This window comes from Carcharhinus amblyrhynchos, chromosome 5 (assembly GCF_965287045.1).
Source record: "Carcharhinus amblyrhynchos chromosome 5, sCarAmb.v2.hapA, whole genome shotgun sequence".
Classification (NCBI taxonomy): domain Eukaryota; kingdom Metazoa; phylum Chordata; class Chondrichthyes; order Carcharhiniformes; family Carcharhinidae; genus Carcharhinus; species Carcharhinus amblyrhynchos.
This window is the reverse complement of record NC_137328.1, coordinates 96,708,635-96,729,485: the sequence shown is the minus strand read 5'-3', so window position 1 is coordinate 96,729,485 and position 20,851 is coordinate 96,708,635. Positions and strand designations below refer to the sequence as shown.

Here is a 20,851-nt window from a genome sequence, read left to right as displayed (position 1 = left end):
GCCCCTTAGTGTCAGGGGAATAGCAGGAAAAATATGTGGGGTTGTGGGAATAGGGTGGGATTGTGGTTGGTGCAAACTCAATGGACCAAATGACCTCCTTCTGCACTGTAGGGATTCTATGATTCTATGAAACAGCTAATCAGTAGAAACAGCATTGGTTGGACAGAGATATGCAATCCTACAAACAACAGACCAGATCAAAGATCTGCAGGTCTGTCACATGCAGTCATGAATGATGGTGGACAGTTTCATAACTAACAGGAAAAGGAGGCACCATGCACGCTATCATGATGGCAGATCCCAACAGGTAAATGCAAAAGTGTTTGCAATTATCTTCAGTTAGAAGTGCTGAGTGGATGATATACCTTGGCTTCCTCCTGAGGTCCACACAGAAGTTAACTTTCAGCCAATTAATTCATTCCATGTGACATCAAGAAAGTTTGGATACTGCAAACGTGATAAGCCAAGACAACAGCTTGCTGTAGTGCTGATAACTTATACTCCAGAATCAGCCATGCCTTTAGACAAGCTGTTCTACTACAGGTAAAATGCTGGCAACCACCCAACATTGTGGAAAATTGTCCAGCTATGAGCAGTCCACAAGAAGTACAAATCCGATCTAGCCAATTATCATAAAAGGTTCCTACCCATGGAACCTTCCCACACAATCGTAGAAGGTGCAACTGCCCCTTTACCTCCTCCCTGTGCACCGCCCCAGGTCCTAAACATTCTTTTCAGGTGAACAGCACATCACATGCAACTCCTTCAATCTGGTCTATTGCATTTGCTGCTCCCAATGTGCGTCTACGCTACATCGGAGAAACCAAAAGTAGACCGGGTGATTGCTTTGCTGAACACATTCGGTCCGTCCATAGAATGAGACCTTCCTGTCACTTGCCACATTGACACACCATCCTGCTCTCCTGTCCACATGTCCACCCTTGACCTTTTGCAATGTTCTAGCAAACCCCAAAGCAAACTGGAGGAGCAGCACCTCATCTTCTGATTGGGCTCTTTGCAGCCTCCCGGACTGAACATTGAATTCAACAACCTCAGAGCATGAACTCTCCCCTCCACCTTCACCCCATTTCCAATTATTTTATTTCATTTTGTTTCATCTTATTCATCCATTTTGTCATCCTCCTTTCTCACTTCCATTTTTCCACTTCTCCATTCACACTCTCCTCCTTGCTCCCTTCCCAGCTCCCCTCAGGGCAACTGCCAAATCAGACAGGACCCAGGCAGTCCCATAAACATCTGTATTTCTGTTATGCCAATCATGCATTCTGATCACTTAATGGACACTTTTTAGTACCTTTCTCAGCTTTCTGGATCCTCATTTACATTCTTTTTGTTCCTTTCGACCGCCAACTTCCCCCCCGCCACCCCCAAATCTGCCCTCATAGTATAAATCTCTGCTGATTCTCTTTGTTTGTAGCTCTGATGAAGGGTCATCAGAAACGTTGGCTCTATTCTCTCCCCACAGATGCTGTCAGACCTGCTGAGATCTTCCAGCATTTCCTGTTTTAGTAGCTAATTATCAGTTTTCTCTCAATCATCAGCAAAGTGATAGAAGATGATGTCAGCAATGCTATTAAGAGGCACTTGCTCACCAAGTATCTGCTGAGCAATACTCAGTTTAGGTTCTACCAGGGCTGCTAGATTCAAGGTCTCATTACAACCTTGGTCCAAACATGGTCAGAAGAGCATAACTGCTTAACAGTAAAATGAGGTGAGGTGAAAGTGATTGCTTTTCACATTAAGGCAGCACTTGACTGAGAATGGCATCAAAGGACCCTGGCAAAATTGAACTCAGTTGTAATCAGGGAGAAAACTCACCACTGGTTGGAGTTGTGCCTAGAACAAAGAAAGATGGTTGTTGGAGGCCAATCATCTCAGCCCTAGCAGGTCCACAGGTAGTGTCCTAGGCCCAACCAACTTCAGATCCTTTATCAATGACCTTCCTTCCATCATAAGGTCACAGATGGGAACATTTGCTGATGCCATTCGTAACTCATCAGTTAGAGTCTGTGCCTGTGTGCAACAAGGCCTGGACAACATTCAGCTGTGGACTGATAGATAGAAAGTAACATTACTACCGGAACAGGGTCACGTAATGACCAACTCCAGTAAGAGAGAAACTAACTGCTTCCTTTTAACCTTCAAGAGCATTACCATGACTTAATCCCCCCCCCCCCCCCACCCTTTTCCCGCCATCAACAGTTACTATTGACTAGAAATTTAAATGGAGTGGCAATCAAATACTCTGGCTATAACAGCAAGTTAGAGGCTGGGCATTCTGCGGAATGTAACTCACCTCTACATTCTCCAGATCTTTTCCACCAGCCAGGAGTTTGATGAAATACTCTCCACTTCCCTGGATGAATGGAGCTCCAACAATACATAAGAAACTCAACACTATCCAGAGTGAACCAGCTGCAAGATACACTCCAAGAACTCACCAATGTTTCTTCAGCAGCGCTTTCCAAACCTGCGACCTCTATTGCTAAAGAATAAATGCAGCAGGTGCATGGGACACCAACATCTGCAGCTTCCCCTTCAAATCACATACCATCCTGACTGGGAAATATATTGTCGTCCCTTCATTGTCGCTGGGTCAAAATCCTGGAACTCTCTCCCTAACAGCACTGTGGGTGTACTTAACTGTCCAATAAGGACACTCACTCCCACATTCTCAGGGGCAATTAAGTGTGGGCAATAAATACAAGCAAAGGAATTAGGAGCAGGAGTAGGTCAATTGGTCCTTTGAGCCTGCTCTGTCATTCAATAGGATCATGGCTGATCTGATTGTAACCTCAGCACTACATTCCCACCTACCCCTGATATCCTCTCACCCCTTTGTTTAGCAAGAATTTAATCACAGCCTCTGCCAGAGACGCCCATATTCCATGAACAAATAGCTTTAAAAATCAGTTCATCACACACAGCTAATTTGGACGCTTGAGTAGCATGAAAACTGTGTTAAAATGGCTGAGTCCAATTTGGATAATTTCCTTTCACTCAATCTGAGAAATTCAGATTATTTTGGATAGCATAGAAGCAAAGTGGTGCACATCTGTGACATTCTATGTAACAGAATCTGTTATATTCTAACAGATATTTGTTATATTCTATACTATACAGACAACTAGCTTGTGAAATGAGCATAATGTACTCCATAATGACAAAATAGCTCATGAGGATATTAACACGATATTATGTGCTGTAAAAATTCATTTCTTTTTGCGAGGTTGCAGTTAGCAATGTAATATAGCACTGAATAATATTGAATAGAAATGAATGGTATTAAAGTCAGAGTGAGGTTACAATAATAATGAACATTTTTTTGTGTCATATATTGTAATTCGATAAATTCAGCAGAGCTAATGTTCTGTAGAGTCCTCATTCACTATGGGAAAGATTTCATCATATGAAGGTGGTGGAATGCTATCGGGAACTTCATCAACTGTGGCTTCTGATTCATCTTGGTCTTCCTTTATCCTGTAGAGATATATTACCAATATTACACAGACAAACACAAAAATATGCAACTCATTTTAAGGTTTCACTTTATATGAATTTTTCAGTAAAGATCAAAACAGAGGAATACTAGCACATCTTGCATCTTTGATCATGATGAGTTAAAGGATATTCTGCTTTATAACGATGTGAATGTTTGTGTTGCATTAGAAGCTGACATCAGGACCATTGGTTTATTCTGAATAAGTCACAATCCATTTTTGTAGAAAGGACACTGGGATTTTTGCCGTTGGAGGATTAAGTTCCATGAGTTGGATTTTACTCCCTGTTCGAAGATGTTTGAAGGTGAGATCCCGTAGAACGCAGGGCATGTCCTTCCCGCTCTCTTCTAACCTAGCTCCCATTTTTACAGTGGGTGGCAGGAGTGTCAGGCAACTACCTGCCTTTGGGCTATTAAGGCTCCTACTTGGCTTCATTCTGCCTCCACCACCATTTTACTCACGGCAGGGAGGTCCAGGATAGCCCGATAGCATTTAACGTATGGTCTGGGGTGGCACGGTGGCACAATGGTTAGCAGTGCTGCCTCACAGCACCAGGGACCTGGGTTCAATTCCTGGCTTGGATCACTGTCTGTGTGGAGTTTGCACATTCTCCCTGTGACTGTGTGGGTTTCCTCTGGGTTTTCTCTCACAGCCCCAAGATGTCCAGGTTTGGTGCATTGTCCATGCTAAAATTTCCCTCAGTGTCCCTGAACAGGTGCCGGAGTGAGGCGACTAGGGGATTTTAACAGTAACTTCATTGCAGTGTGAATGTAAGCCTACTTGTGACTGATAAACATTTTAGTGTTGAGCAAGAGATAAGGGACATCCTCCCCCAAGATCATACCCTCATTTTAACCTTCCTCCAGCCTCTAAACTTGCCCCACCCCCGCGCCCCCCCCCCCCCCCCCCCCCCCCCCCCCAACATCTTCCCCAATCTCCTCACCTTCCTAATTGGGGTCTGCCAGCCAGACGATACTCTGGACTTACCTTGAAGTCTGGCTCCGTAACATCCTGTTGGCCAGGGACTGTCTGCAGTCTCAGCAGTAGCTACCACTGGTGCCACTGGAATCACCATGGACTACTCTCTGGAATCGGTTGCATTCTTGGACACACACATCTCCATTAAGGACGGTCACCTCAGCACTTCACTGTACCGCAAGTCCACGGATAACCTCACAATGCTTCACTTCTCCAGCTTCCACCCTAAACACATTAAAGAAGCCACCCTCTACGGACAAGCCCTCTGTATGCACAGGATCTGCTCAGATAAGGAGGATCACAACAGACACCTCCAGATGCTGAAAGGTGCCCTCATAAGAACAGAATATGGCGCTCGACTCATCAATCGACAGTTCCAATGCGCCACAGCGAAAAACCGCACCAAGCTCCTCAGAAGACAAACACAGGACATGGCGGACAGAGTACCCTTCATTGTCCAGCACTTCCCCGGAGCAGAGAAACTATGATATCTTCTCTGGAACCTTCAACACATCATTGATGAAAACAAACATCTCATCAAGGCGATCTCACACCCCCACTTCTTGCCTTCAAACAACTGCACAACCTCAAACAGGCCATTGTCCACAGCAAACTACCCAGCCCTCAGGAGTACAGCGACCACAACACCACACAACCCTGCCACAGCAACCACTGCAAGACATGCCGGATCATCAACATGGATGCCATCATCTCACATGAGAACACCATCCACCAGTTACACAGTACATACTCCTGCAACTCGGCCAACATTGTCTATCTGATACGCTGCAGGAAAGAATGTCTCGAGGCATGGTACATTAGGGAGACCATGCAGATACTACGTCAATGGATGAATGAACACCACTCAACAATCACCAGGCAAGAGTGTTCGCTTCCTGTTGGGGAACACTTCAGCGGTCAGAGGTATTTGACCTCTGATCTTTGGGTAAGCATTCTCCAAAGTGGCCTTCACAACATACGACAGTGCAGAGTCGCTGAGCAGAGACTGATAGCCAATTCTGCACACATGAGGACGGTCTCAACCAGGATCTTGGGTTCATGTTACACTATCTGTAACCCCCACGACTTGCCTGGATTTGCAAAATCTCAGTAACTGTCCTGTCTGGAGACAATACACATCTCTTTAACTTGTGCTTAACGCTTTCTCCACTCATATTGTCTGTACCTTTGAGACTTGATGACCTGTAAAGATTCACATTCCAATCATTATTTTGTAAATTGAGTTTGTGTCTTTATATGTCCTGTTTGTAAATAGAACTCCCACTCACCTGATGAAGGGGCAGCACTCCGAAAGCTAGTGGCTTTTGCTACCAAATAAACCTGTTGGACTTTAACCTGGTGTTGTGAGACTTCTTACTGTGCTTTACCCAGTCCAAAGCCGGCATCTCCACATCATGGCCACTGGAGCTACACAGCTGCAGGCTGATCAGACTGGCTACAATTAGATAGGGACAACAAACATTGCCTTTGCCAGCCGTGCTCACATCCCATGAACAAACAGTTCACAAAATCACTAATCACACACCTTACTTATTTTATCTAATAAAACCTCCATGGGTCAATGCGTAATAGAGACTTCATAATACCTTTATTGACTCATTTTGACTATGTTTTGTGTGCCAAATAACATTATGAGCAAAAACACTTGCCATTTATACAAGTTACCTCTAATTTAGATTACCTGCCAATTGCTGACTTTTTATTCGGGGATGAGAGGGGCAGAGTGGATTGGGGGTGAAACAGGTCCCGCCTGGCAAATCCTTCCAACATAAACCAATGGGAGACAGATTAGGGGAGAGAGGGAAGGACATGCTTTGCATTTTACAGGACCTCACCTTCAAACATGCTGGAACAGGGAATAAAATCCAACTCATGGAATTTAATCCTCCACTGGCAAAAATCCCAGTGTCATTTTTATAAAAATGGAATGTGACATATTCACAGTAAATCAATGTCCCTGATGTCAGCTTCTAACACAACACGGCACATTCATATTGTTATAAAGCAGGTGGTAAGTGCGGGCGAGATTCCTGGTTGGCCACGTGATGAAAGGAAATTGGAACCTCAACCATCACTATTCATGGTTCCATACTACAAAACGCATGTAAGCATGTATGTTGCGACAGTAAGTCGGACTCTTTGGGGGTGGGGGGGGTTAACTCAGTGGGCAGGGTGGCCAGTGTGGGTCAGCAAGGTTAGATGCCCATTCTGCTGGGATGGATTCTGGATCTGTCTCCTTGTCAGACCCTTGGTGGAAGTTGTAGCATTCTGGGTGGGACCTGCCTTTGGATAGAGAACTCAGAAGGAAAAAAAGATCACCTTTCAAAAATGTGTCAGATGGGAGTTTGTCTTCTGTAGAAGCCATCAATCAATGTTTGAGCATGGGGCAGGATTTCCCGTCCCCTCCTGTTGGTGGGATCTTCTCATCCTGCTGCAGTTGATCCCCACCCCCACAGAACAGTTCCCTGGGCAACGAAGCCAGCTAGCCATGTCAATGGGCATTGATTCAGCAGGACTGGAAGATCCTGCCCATGGCCAACGGCTCGCCACCTCTGCCGTGGGGAAACCCCCAGGGGGCAGGGGGGTGTGGTTGGGGGCAGAAAATCTTTGAAGACTCCCACACTTTATTGGCCTGAAATATAAAACACTTTCTATTTCCACAGATGATGCCAATGTTGTGAGTATTTCCAGCAGATTTCCAGCTTCCACAGTATTTTAGTTTTGTGTCTTAGCTGAGCCTCCTTTTAGATAAATGGAACAGAATAACACCTGGTTTCTAATGCAATATAAGGACTGATTTTCTCAATAGGACTTGCCATTTCTTTCTAAGTTAATTCTTGGAAATTGGGTATTGCTGTGATTTGCCTGGCTGTCATTTATTGTCCATTCCTGGTGGCCTTGAGAGGATGGTGATTGCTGCCTCCTTGAACTACAGTGAATCGATACAACTCAATGCCTCATGCCAACACAGCACGGTGGCACAGTGGCTAGCACTGTTACCTCACAGCACCAGGGACCTGGGTTCGATTCTCGCTTGGGTCACTGTATGTGTGCAGTTTGCACATTCTCCCCATGTCTGTGTGGGTTTCCTCCAGGTGCTCCGGTTTCCTCCCACAGTCCAAAAATGTGCAGGTTAGGTGGATTGGCTATGATAAATTGCCACTTAGTGACAGGGGTAAATGTATAGGGTTATCGGGATATGGCCTGGGTGGGACTGTGGTCAGTGCAGACTCAATGGGCCAAATGGCCTTTCTGTACTGTAGGGTTCTGTGACTGCAATTCATCAGAAAGGCACAATGTGGCAATGGGCTCATCATAAATTAGACCAGCTAAGGATAGTAGGTTTCCTTCCATAAAGGACAGTAGTCAACCTGTTGGGTCTTTATAAAAATTCCATTGCTTCAAGGACACTTTTTTTTCCCTGGTACCAGCAATTACCTTCAGGCTTTTTAACAGAATTCCCAAAATACCATGATGGGTTTTGAATTAGATTTCCTGGATTATTAGTCCAGACCTGTAATTGTTAATCCAGTAACAGTTTGGGAATATGACTAATGAGTTTGATTTTGTTCTTTGTATTTTTGTTCTTTGAGTCTCTCACTGAATAATCAGCAATGTTGTTCAGACTAATTTTAGGCCACTGATTCATTCTTTTAAAAAAAGTTCTGCTTTTGGAGCTATCACTTAATAAATTTATTCTCAGGTTGGAAAAATGACCTTAGGAATCACAGTTAAAATCTAATTGACTATGCTGATACACCAGTTAGAGCGTAGTATCTGGCCAAAATTTACAAAATCACTGCTCTGGGTAACACATTCCATTAAAACCCAAAGCTTTTGAGAGGGACAAGGAAAAGTTTTAGTAAATGTGCTTAAGACACATAAAACCGATTTTTAGATTTAAACTGTGCTTTAGTGAAATATATGGCTTTTGATTTTATTTTGTTTAAGACTTTATTTTGAGCTTTGGAATTATCTCGAGTCATCGAGGTTTACATCATGGAGACAGACCCTTCGGCCCAACTTGTCCCTGCCGCCCAGTTTTTACCACTAAGCTAGTCCCAATTGCTCGCATTTGGCCCATATCCCTCTATACCCATCCTACCTATGTAACTGTCTAAATGCTTTTTAAAAGACAAAATCGTACCCGCTTCTACTACTGTCTTCGGCAGTTCGTTCCAAGGTAAAAATGGCATGATTTCACTCCCCACAACAAACATTTTGTTTGTCCAGGAAAAGCAGCCAAGAGTTTGTGCTGAGATAAAATTTTATGATGATAGAAGTCTCACAGCTTTTTCCATTATCATGTTTATGGTATATCTTTTCAACATTAACCTAAAAATGTGACACAATAATATGGCACAAGAAGTGAGGCTTATAGATAGTAAATGTATGCTAATAGGCTAGAATTTTACTATAGATTCTCGAGAGAATTTATCCTATGATTAACAAAGAAAGAATAGATCCCAAGTGCCAGAGACATGGTGATGCTCAGACAAGAGATACATTCTGCACTTATTGAAATAAAATCTACAAATGTGATTGTCAAAAAGAAAAAATATTTTTGCTGGCTTGAACACCAATATGTGCAGTGTAATCTCACATAATACAGAGTTATCTTTATTCCTTATCTGTCTAGCTCAATATCTACAGACTAATTGGTGCATGTATTAGATGAATACTCCACTGTCATGCTTAAGGTAAAAAATGCCATTATATTTCCTTCGCAGTTGAAAAACAACGTGGTAGTTGAGTAAGGTGCCTTAATATTAGCTGTTACATCGTCAAGGCTATTTGATGACAGAACAAAAATGGAATTATTTTTGAGACATTTCTAAATCAGATTTGAAGCTAATGGTATGTGAGCCTCAAAACATAGTCTTGGGTTCAGATGCAATCCACGACAAATAAACTATTGGCAATAAGCACTACATGCTATAAGAAAAGGTAGCTTTAATAATCTCGATAGTTTAAAATGAATTTTGAAACAATTTTGCTCTGTGTGTGATGTTGGTTTGCTTTCAGGGTTAGTTCATGAAATTTTAAAGAGTTCTCTAGGAGACTGAATGTAAGCAATGATGTTGAGAACCTACCTGATTGTTTCGTTCTCTGGTCCTTGGTAAGGTGGGCAATTATCATCTCCTGTAAAAGCTGTGCTGTCCAGAGGATAGATGGTATAGTACTGGGGAGGACATGGTGTTGTCCCTGTAGCACCATTAGGTGGATTAGTGCTTTGGGAGTTGTTCAGTGATGGCAAGCAGGTCGTATTCATGGCAATGCTATCCTGGGCAGGAGATGCATATGGAGGAGGAATATACTGTACAACAGTAGCTCCATGGAAAGTTATAGGTTGATTAATCCCAGTAAAAACGAATGATTGTCCACAGGGAGTCTGCTCGGTCTCCAATGTGCTCTCATTAATTTGCTTGCAAGTTTTACAAGTTAACATTCGGAACTTGCAAACAGCAATCAGAACAAAAGTGACTCCCACGGAAAGTAGAATGGGTCCTAATAACTGTGTCCATTCTAGATAACTAGTAGCATAATATTTAATCCAGCCCATTATTGTGAAAGTTATGCCCACCAGAACCAAAAAGACACCAGAGAACAGCAAGGTGGCCCCAGCCTTGTCACCATCTGACACCTGGACTCCAGGGGCTCTTGGTTGACAGGGAGTCACAGAAAATACATTAACAGGGAAATCATCCATGTTGCTGCTGCGCTGCTCCATTTGCATCGCTCAGTCAGTGCCGTATGACAGTTCCATGGAAGAAAAGGAGATTGCTAAGTCAGTTGGAGCAGTATATAACGTTCAAAGTTCAGTCTAGTTACAAAAAAGCACTTTGGTGCAGGTTAATAATTGATGCCAGGATATTAACATTCTTGGGAGTTGCAGAACTGTTTGTGTCTTCGATGCATTTTCCATTTTGATGAGTAAAGCATTTAATGAGGCATTAAATCTAAAAGGTCTACTCCATCATGACCTTTCGCTTTGTATATGTGAAGGGGAAGAATAACTGACCACAAGCTCGCACAACTGTACATAAGCCCCCAAGATAGCCCCTTGCATTTTCAAGATTCTAGTTGAACTTTCTATTACATTGCTGATTTTGTAGGCAAGATCGACATCCAGCCCAGTCGCCGTGAACAGTTGAATCATGATTTTGTTTTATTTATCTGTTACTTTAAGGGAGCATTGATTGTCCAATAACAGCTAATATTATCTACAGAAGAATTGGCAAAAATATACATCTAATTGCTGTCAGGCTAGTAGCAGTTTCCACATTCTTGCACGATTAATTATTGCTCATGGTAAGTTGTCATCTAACAGAACCTAACATACAATAATGTGAATTAAACTGAAAATTACTGATTTGAGCCCTGTTCACATGACTCTCTTACTGTGCATTGGGAGTAATTATAGATAAATAGAATATGAAATAAGATTAGCACAGAAACCTTGCTACAACAAACAAGAGATTTAGATGGTTTAGTTTGGAACAATTTACGACAAACAAAGAAAACACTGTCAAATTATGTGCAACTGGTGGCTTTTAAAATGCTTTGGCTAAATAGTCCAAGAAATTAGCCATGCTGGTACAGAGGAAAGCAAAAATTATAAATGAACCGCATAGGTGGAAGTAGCTGAGAATGACAATATCAACAGAATGAGTTAAGATGGAGATATGCCATTGTAAACAAACAGGCTGCTAATGAAAGAAAATGGCTCCCTCAATACTGCAATGCTGTGTCAGTCTGAATTAGCTACTCAAGTGCTTGATCCCACTTCTCATTATAGTCAACAACGCTCACAACTGAACATCATTGACACTACTGATCAGGAGCCACACAAATATTACAGGAGTGTCCATGTAAGTAAAGAATTTCTGAACAAAACAAATTCTCAAGTGGGCTAATATTGATATGAATAAATAAAATAGTTGGTAAGAACTGACACCCCGTGGGGATTCATTCTGGAACCCAGACTTTTACGTACATAGGTACATTTGCAAATCTTCACTTCTGATTTTCAGCCTCACAAGATAGCAGCATGGACCACAGAGTCAGCCTTAACTGCTGCCTAAGCTCCCATTCTGTGAGGCTTCACACCATGATGTCCATAAAGAGGAAAGGAATTAGCAGTCAGGTGACAAATGGATTTGGGTTTAGCATTTATTAGATGGACATTGCTGAAACTCCATGGGGTGTGGAGTATGTAGCCCAGTGTTTATGTCACTCAACTAGCAACCTGGAGGTACAGAGTTCTGAATTTAATAAATCTGGTGACTTGATGCCTACGGGCACAAAAGTACAGTAAGCATGACAGATGTCTACTTGTTGCAAAAACCCAACTGTGTCAATGATCTCCTCCACGAAAGGAAACTTCCGTTATTACAGCTTATCTGAACAATACAGTACTCTTCACAGCACAGAAATATCAGCTTAGATGCTGCTCTCAACACAGAGTGCAGTTTTCACCCATGTGCTTCTGACTCAAAGAGAAAGCTGCCATTGCGCCAAAGCAGACAATTAAGTTGTGGATGATATATGTGGATTTAGATTAAATTATAACTGTGTCTTCTGAGACAGAGAATTAATTCTCATTGTTCATTAACTCACTTGTTTGAATATGATCTCTTGCCATGAATCATGTAAATCAGTAGCTTAACATTTTTGCCTACGTTCAAGTGAGGTCCTTAAAATCTGATGATCCACATCCAAAAATTAAAAAGGAATTTGGAGAGTTGCCCCAATGGTTTAATTGTTAAATCTGTGCATCACCTGGTGAGACACTGAGCCACGTTTGTGCTAATATAGCAAATTTCAGGCACATGGTAAAAAGTCAAGATCATTGTATGGAAATCCACCTCCCCCTTCTCTCCTTGGGAAATGTAAATGTCAGAAACAGAAAATGAAAATTTCATTCGCTCTGGAGAAATACTGTCAAATTGGTTTTTAATGATAGGGCAAAATGTGCAATTAGGAAGTGGCGCCCTGTTTTACAATCTGCCTGATTTTCTTATTAATTCAGAATGTACATCCAGCTCCGGACAATGTCCAAACCCATCAATGGTGTGACTTCCTGCATCTGAATTGGAACCACGGCAATGAGCCTGTCAAACCCCTGTTTATTCCCAGTAACCACACATGTATAGAATTCACTCGAGCTGGTGCAGGTCACAGTGGCAGGTCTGAAAGTTGACGGCACTTCAGTTTGCAGCAGGAAAGGCTTGCGTTGATGAGTGAGTGAATATATGCAGAGGAGCTGTGAGGCCCAGGCAATAACGTAATGAGGCTGGGAAGGAAGTGTCTGATCCCACAATCAGCTGATGGGGCCGGAGAACTGCGTGCCATTTTTAAGCTGCCTCTGGACATAAATATTTGCAATGACCACAAAGCAGCATCTTGAGTGTTGCAGAAGCTCATAGAAATTCAACTTGTTTGGGTTTCGAGATGTCAGATTGGCACCCCAGATTTCTGTAGTCAGGTGACCATGCCATGAGTCTACCTCTGGGGGGCATTCACCTTGCGATCAGTTCAATAAAAGCCTCTCGCATAAATCACATGAATGAAACCTACTGTTGCAACATGATTTCAGAAAGTGATCAAATAAAATAGATTTTTCTGACCTGAAAATGGAGCAGAGAAGAGGGTGACCTTACCATTGTGCCCCACTAGTCGATGGGCGGGGTACTGATTTACCAATTTTCTTTTCCTTCTTTTACTCTAAAATGGTTTTATCCCATCCTCAGCACCAGTATTCTTTTTATCCTGTTATATACTGAATTTCTTGAATAAGAAGAACGTAAAATAATAGCACACTGATTGGGTGAATTAGACTGACATGACAGATAAAACCTAATGCAGATAAGTGTGAAGAGATGCATTGTGGGTCAGCAGTTCATGCCTCGCCACCACCAGAGAATTTGACACTCAGCCAAATCTCGGTTCACTACAGCGGGACAGGAAAATCCCAGTGGCATGAATGGTCGGAGAATCCCGCCCACGGTTGCAAGAATGAGATGAGTCAACATTAACTAAATGATAGATGTGTAAAGGGGATCTAGGTATAGAGAGATTGGGAGGTACAAATACAAAAGTCCTTGATGATGGCAGGCTAAGTTGAGAAGGCTGTTAAAGTAAACAGAATCATACAATCCCTGCTGTACAGAAGGATATCCTTCGGCCCATCAAGTCTGTACTGACCACAATCCCACCCAGGCCCTATTCCCGTAACCCTCATACATTTATCTTGCCAATCCCCCTGACACTAGGGTCAATTTAGCATGGCCAATCAACCTAACCCATGTATCGTTGGACTGAGAGAGGAAACCAGAGCACAGGGAGAAAACCCACACAAACACGGGGAGAACATGCAAGCTCCACACAGACAGTGACCTGAGGCTAGAATTGAACCCAGGTCCCTGGTACTGTGAGGCAGCAGTGCTGACCATTGTACCACTGTGCCTTTGTAATTTATATAAACAGGGACATTGAAAACAAAAGCAAGCGAATTATGGTTGTTGTGTAAAATTGACCACTCCCAAGTCTGTGAGCTTCAAGTAAGCAAGGACTTTATTGCCAGCATATGCTGAGAGAAACACAGCCTGGTTCTCCCTGATCCCAAGGCTATGTTACATATTTATAGCTTTTAGTTACAATTTTAAGCTACATAAATCATAAAACCTATTGATTATTCAGGCTGCAGATGTTCTCTGTTCTCTCACTGGGAGATTGTTAATATCTATGATGTTATGGCACAGCAGGTGTAAGTGCCTGGCTACCCAAATCCTAAAGGGAAGCTTCAACAAGCTACCGCTTTGCAAACTGTATATCTTGAGGAGTTATCTGAAGTCAGGACACATTCATTTTAGACCATTTGTAAAGATTTTAAATCTTCAATTTCAAATTTATTAAAATAAAGAGAAAAAGAAAATAACACTTAAAGACCATTGTTACATAGTTAACAGTTTAGGTACAAATATTTCCTAAAATATTTTGCTTAAAGTAAACTCAGACCAAAATCCCTCTTATAACAACAGTCCTCATAGATATTTAATCTATAAAAGAAATGCAGTAATATTACCACAAAATGCACTGCTACTTTAGGGACAACCTTACACAGACTTTTCCTTCTCTCTTTCAACATGGAGAAGCCAGAACCTGTCTCAAAAGCCTTGAAGACAAAAACACAATTCTCTGAGGGTGGCAGCAGCTAATTTCCACAGGTCAGTCTCAAGTGCATTGTCCTGTCAACATAGAACATAGAACCTTACAGTGCAGTACAGGCCCTTCGGCCCTCGATTTTGCACCGACAACCTAAACTATTCCAAAGTTATCCATATGCCTATCCAGTGACCATTTGTACGCCCTCTTCGCTGCTGTTGTCTGAAAATGTGTCCCCTTATTCCCCTGCCTGCTCGCCTTTCCAGAAACTTCATCTCAGCCACATACTAACAGTCCTCAATCTCTCCTTAAGTATGTCTTTTTCTCTTCCATCTTTAATTCTATTGTTTCTGAAGTCCTTTAGAACTTTATTTTCTCAGAATTTACCAATTGTTTATGTTACTTCATAGTTACAAAGAACAAAGAAAAGTACAGCACAGGGACAGGCCCTTCAGCCCTCCAAGCCTGTGCCACTCATAATGCCCTAACTAAGCTAAAAAGAAATCTTCTGCCCTTACTTGGTCCATTTATTTATCTATTAGTCACAAGTAGGTTTATGGTAACGCCGCAATGAAGTTACTGTGAAAATCCCCTAGTTGCCACAGTCCGGCACCTGTTTGGATACTGAGAGAGAACTTAGCATGGCCAGTGCACCTAACCAGCACATCTTCTAGACAGTGAGAGGAAACCAGAGCACTGGGAGGAAACCCATGCAGACATGGGGAGAATGTGCAGACTCCACACAGACAGTGACCCAACCGGGAATTGAACCCAGGCCCCTGGAGCTGTGAGGCAACAGTGTTAACCACTGTGCCACCCTTATCCCTCTATTTATAGAATCATAGAATCATACACTGCAGAAGAGGCCCTCTAGCCCATCGAGTCTGCACCAACACATTAGAAACATCTGAACTTCCACCTGATCACCTCTGCCAGCCCTTGGCCCAGACCCTGAATGTTATAATGTGCCAAGTGCTCATCCAGATACTTTTTAAAAGATGTGAGGCAACCTGCTTCTACCACCCTCCCAGACAGTGCATTCCAGACCATCACCACGCTCTGGGTAAAAAACATTTTCCTCACATCCCCCCCAAAACTCCTGCCCCTCACCTAGAACCTATGCCCCCTCATGACTGATCCTTCAACTAAGGGGCACAGCTGCTCTTTATCCACATTGTCATGCCTCTCATAAGGACCTCGAGAGGGTCGCCTCTCAGTCTTCTCTGCTTCAACGAAAACACCCCAAGCCTATGCAGCCTCTCTTCATAACTTAAATGTTCCATCCCTGGCAGCATCCTGGTGAATCTCCTCTGCACCCCCTCCAGCGCAATCACATCCTTCCAGTAATGTGGTGACCAGAATTGCCCGCAGTACTCTGGCTGTGGCCTCATCAAAGCTCTACACAACTCCAACATGACTTCCCTGCTTTTGTAATCTATATCTTGATTGATAAAGGCCGGTGTCCCATATGCCTTTTTCACCACCCCACTAACATGCACTTCCACTTTCAGAGATCTGTGTACAAATACGCCAAGGTCCCTTTGTTCCACAGAACTTCCTAGTGCCCTACCATCCATTGAGTACTTTCTTGTCAAAATAGTCCTTCCAAAGTGTATCACCTCACACTTTTCAGGGTTAAATTCCATCTGTAACTTACATACCCATTTGACCATTCTGTCTATATCTTCTTGTAGCCCAAGACATTCCACCTCACTGTTAACCAGCTGGACAACCTTTGTGCTATCCGCAAACTTGCTAATCCTATCCTCCCACATAATCTGCAATGTCATTTATATAAACGACGAATAATAGGGGCCCAACACAGATCTCTGATGTACGCCACTGGACACTGGCTTCTAATCAAAGCAGCCTTCTGTCATCACCTTCTGATCCTACAATTGAGCTAACTTTGAATCCACTTTATCAAATTACCCTGTATCTCACGTGAATTTATCTTCTTTACAAGTCTCCCACATGGAACCGTGTCAAAGCTTTGCTGAAATCCATATAAACTACATTGACTGCACTATCCTCATCACACACCTCGTCACCTTCTCAAAAAATTCAATCAAATTTGTTAGGCATGAGCTCCCTCTGATGAAGCCATGCTGACGATCCCTGATCAAGCTTTGCCTCTCGAAGTGGAGATAGATGCTCTCCTTCAAAAGTTTCTCTTATAGTTTCCCTATCACTGACGTGAGATTCACTGGTCTGTAGTTCCCTGGTTTATCTCTACAACTGTCTTAAATAGCGGAATCACATTAGTTGTTCTCCAGTCATCTGGCAGCTTCCCCGTGGCCAGAGTGGAATTGAAAATTTGGGCCAGAGCCTCTGCTATCTCCTCCCTTGCCTCTCACCACAGTCTAGGGCACAATTCCTTTGGACCTAGAGATTTATCCTCATTTAAGGCTGCCAACACCTCCAATACCTTGTCCTTTCCTATGTCAATTTGCTCAAGCACTTCACAACTTCTCTTTTTCAATTTCATACAACCGTCCTCACTCTCTTGAGTGACGATGGATGTGAAGTATTCGTTCAACACTCCAGCAATGTCCTCTAGTTTCATCCACAGATTGCTCCCTCGGTCCCTAATGGTCCTACTTGTTCCCTGGTTATCCTCTTACCATTGAAATATTTATAGAATATCTTGGAATTTTCCCCATTTTTACCAGCCAGAGCTTTCTCATATCCCCTCTCTGCATGCCCAATTGCTTTCGTAAGCTCCACCCTGCACTTCCTATATCTCACTAATGCCTCCATTGACTTGCACTTGTACTTTTTAAAAGCCTCTTATTTCCTTTTCATTGTATCCAGAATACCTCTGGTCATCCATGATTCTCTGGGCTTGTTATTCTTACCTATCAACTTAGAAGGAACAACTTGCACCCTCCCTATTTCATTTTTGAATGCCCCCCACTGCTCTTCTGTAGATTTTCCCATTTGTAGCTGTTCCCAGTCTACCTTGGCCAGATCCAGTTTTATTTTACTAAAGTCTGCTCTCCCCCAATCCTTCCCTATTCATGTACCCATCCAGGTGCCTCTTAAATGCTGCTAATGTGCCTGCTTCCACCATCTCCTCTGGCAGTGCGTTCCAGGCACCCACCATTCTCTGTGTGTAAAACTTCCCCTGCACAACTCCCTTAAACTTTTTTAAACCTTTTTTAAATAAAAGTAAACTTACTACTTTGCCTCACCCATTTACAATCTCTGAATTATATATGCTCCTTTTGAAACAGAATAGTTAAATTTAAATCACTTTCCTTATCTGCCTAATGTATATGCCTATTCATGCTCCCTTGGCATTCCATCCTAGCAATGTTCATTTCCACTTCAACAATGTTATGGTACGTCTTTATAAATCATTGATTAGTCCCAGCAGGAACTATTTGTCCAGTTTTGTCCAGCAATAGACTTGAGAAAAAATTCAAGGTTTTAAGACATTTTATTAAAATGATACCAATGATATATGGAGAAACTTGAGATGCAGGGCTTGTTCTTAGCAGATTAAGAAGAAGTCCAATAGGGGTGTTGAATACTTGGAAGGGCTTTTTAGTGTACAAAGAGGGAAATTCTTTCTACTAATGAGAAAGTCTAATAATAAGTAAACAGTGAACACTGATTTAAATACTGTAGTTGGCAAAATCCCAAGAGGAATAATTATTTTATTTTGAACTGTACTGTGTGAAAGATGTTGGGAACACATTTAGTAGAAAAAAGTTCAAAGGAGAATTGGATTCCACTCAAAGTGGAAAAACGTACAGGGCTATGGGGAAAGAACAGGAGAATGGGACGAATTGAGTAGCTGTTTCAAAGAGCTAGCATCGGTCACTTTGGACCAAATGGCCTCCTTCTGTGCTGTACCATTATTAAATGAAGACTCCAGTGTCAATCAGCATTTGTACCACTACTTCCTCAACCTGCCTGCAAACCATGAGTGCTGCAGTTCAGTTTGGAAGACAGCCATTTCTCGTACTAATTGAAGAAATCCTCACCTATCATTTCAAATGTAGCAAAGAATTGGGTGAACATTATGCTATTGTTTAACAGTGACCTTTAGACAGCTTGAAAGCTGTTGAACCTTAATATGTTATTTATTTGGGTTACTTTTAAATAATAATATAATTATTAATGAAGTCCAATCTCCTGCAAGAGCACAAATTAAGGCAGTTTCATACCAAACTGGAATAATAACTGCTCTTTTGTAAACTGGCAGTCCCTTGCAATTTCCTGCTGAGAAACTTTAACATCAGCAAGTCATGCCAAGCCTGCTCTCAAGATAGGTATTGTCTTGACAGGGAAGTAAGCAGCAAATTTACAACTGTATGCATTCTTTCTAAATAGCAGCTTCAGCAACATGCTAGCTAGGACATGTATTCCAAGTTAACCTGGGGCACAGTCCATCAGGAAGCGTTAACATAAGGTACCAATATAAAAATATTGCAGAATCTGATTAATTTGAGAGCTTTTATTAACTTCCTAGGTAACAAATTGTCATGAAGTTGATCAGTACAGATATTTTGCATTATAAGGACACAAGATATTTTTGTGCAAGATTTAATCACATTTCATTTATTTCAGTCAAGAGATGTGAGCGATCCAGGTAAAGTTAGCATTTAATGTCAATTCCTAAATAGAAACAGAACATTATGGCGCAGTACAGGCGCTTCACCCCTCGATAGTCCGCTGACATGTGAAACCAATCTAAAGCCCATCTAACCTATACTATTCCAATATCATCCATATGTTTGTCCAATGACCATTAATGTTGGCGAGTCCACTACTGTTGCAGGCAGGACATTCCATGCCCTTACTACTCTCTGAGTAAAGAATCTATCTTTGACATCTGTCTTATATCTATCATACCTCAATTTAAAGCTATGTCCCCTTGTGCTAGTCATCACCCTCTGAGGAAAAAGGCTCTCACTGTTCATCCTATCTAATCCTCTGATCATCTTATATGCCTCTATTAAGTCAACTCTTAACCTTCTCTCTAACAAAAACAACCTCAAGTCCCTCAGCCTTTCCCCATAAGACCTTCCCATCATACCAGGCAACATTCTGTTAAATCTCCTCTGCACCCTTTCCAATGATTCCACATCCTTCCTATAATGCAGTGACCAGAACTGTAAGCAATACTCCAAGTGTGGCCGCACCAGAGTTTTGTACAGCTGCAACATGACCTCATGGCTCCGAAACTCAATCCCTCTACCAATAAAAGCTAACACACTGTACGCCTTCTTAACAACCTTATCAACCTGGGTGCCAACTTTCAGGGATCTATGCACTTGGACACCAATCTCTCTCTCTGCTCATTCACACTGCCAAGTATCTTACCATTAACCCAGTCCTCTTTAATCCGGTTATTCCTTCCAAAATGAATCACATCACACTTATCCACATTAAGCTCCTTTTGCCACCTCTCAGCCCAGTTCTGCACCTTATCCATGCCTGTCTGTAACCTGCAACATCCTTCTGCACTGTCCACAACTCCACCGACTTTAGTGTCATCCACAAATTCACTAATCCATCCTTCTACACCCTCATCCAGATCATTTATAAAAATGACAAAGAGCAGTGGCCCCAAAACAGATCCTTGCAGTACACCACTAGTAACTGAACTCCAGGATGAACATTTCCCATCAACCACCACCCACTGTCTTCTTACAGCTAGCCAATTTCTGATCCAAACCGCTAAATCACCCTCAATCCCATAGCTCTGTATTTGCTGCAATAGCCTAGCATGCTTTACTGAAATCCATATACACCACATCAACTGTTTTACCCTCATCCACTCTTTGGTCACCTTCTCAAAGAGCTCAATAGGGTTTGTGAAGCATGACCTACCCTTCACAAAACCGTGTTAACTATCCCTAATCAATTTATTCCTTTCTAGATAATTATAAACCCTATCTCTTATAAACCTTTCCAAAACTTTGCACACAACAGAAGTAAGTCTCACTGGTCTATAACCACCAGGGGTGTCTTTATTCCCCTTCTTGAACGAGGGACAACATTTGCTATCCTCCAGTCTTCTGGCACTATTCCTGTAGACAGTGACGACATGAAGATCAAGGCCAAAGGCTCTGCAATCTCCTCCCTAGCCTCCCAGAGAATCCTAAGATAAATCCCATCCAGCCCAGGGGACTTACTTACTTTCACACTTT

At 42.3% G+C, this 20,851-nt stretch overlaps 1 protein-coding gene across 1 annotated transcript; it reads right to left on the bottom strand.

The window, feature by feature from the left end:
* Nucleotides 1-647: 647 nt before the first annotated feature.
* On the bottom strand, nt 648-10,296 carry tmem174 (transmembrane protein 174). The gene is made up of 2 exons (XM_080189259.1): nt 9,614-10,296; nt 648-3,501 (listed from the first exon to the last, which is right to left on the bottom strand). The coding sequence occupies exons 1-2, from the start codon at nt 10,255-10,257 to the stop codon at nt 3,384-3,386; spliced, it is 762 nt and encodes a 253-aa protein (XP_080045385.1). The 5' UTR covers nt 10,258-10,296; the 3' UTR covers nt 648-3,383.
* Between the last annotated feature and the right edge of the window lie 10,555 nt (nt 10,297-20,851).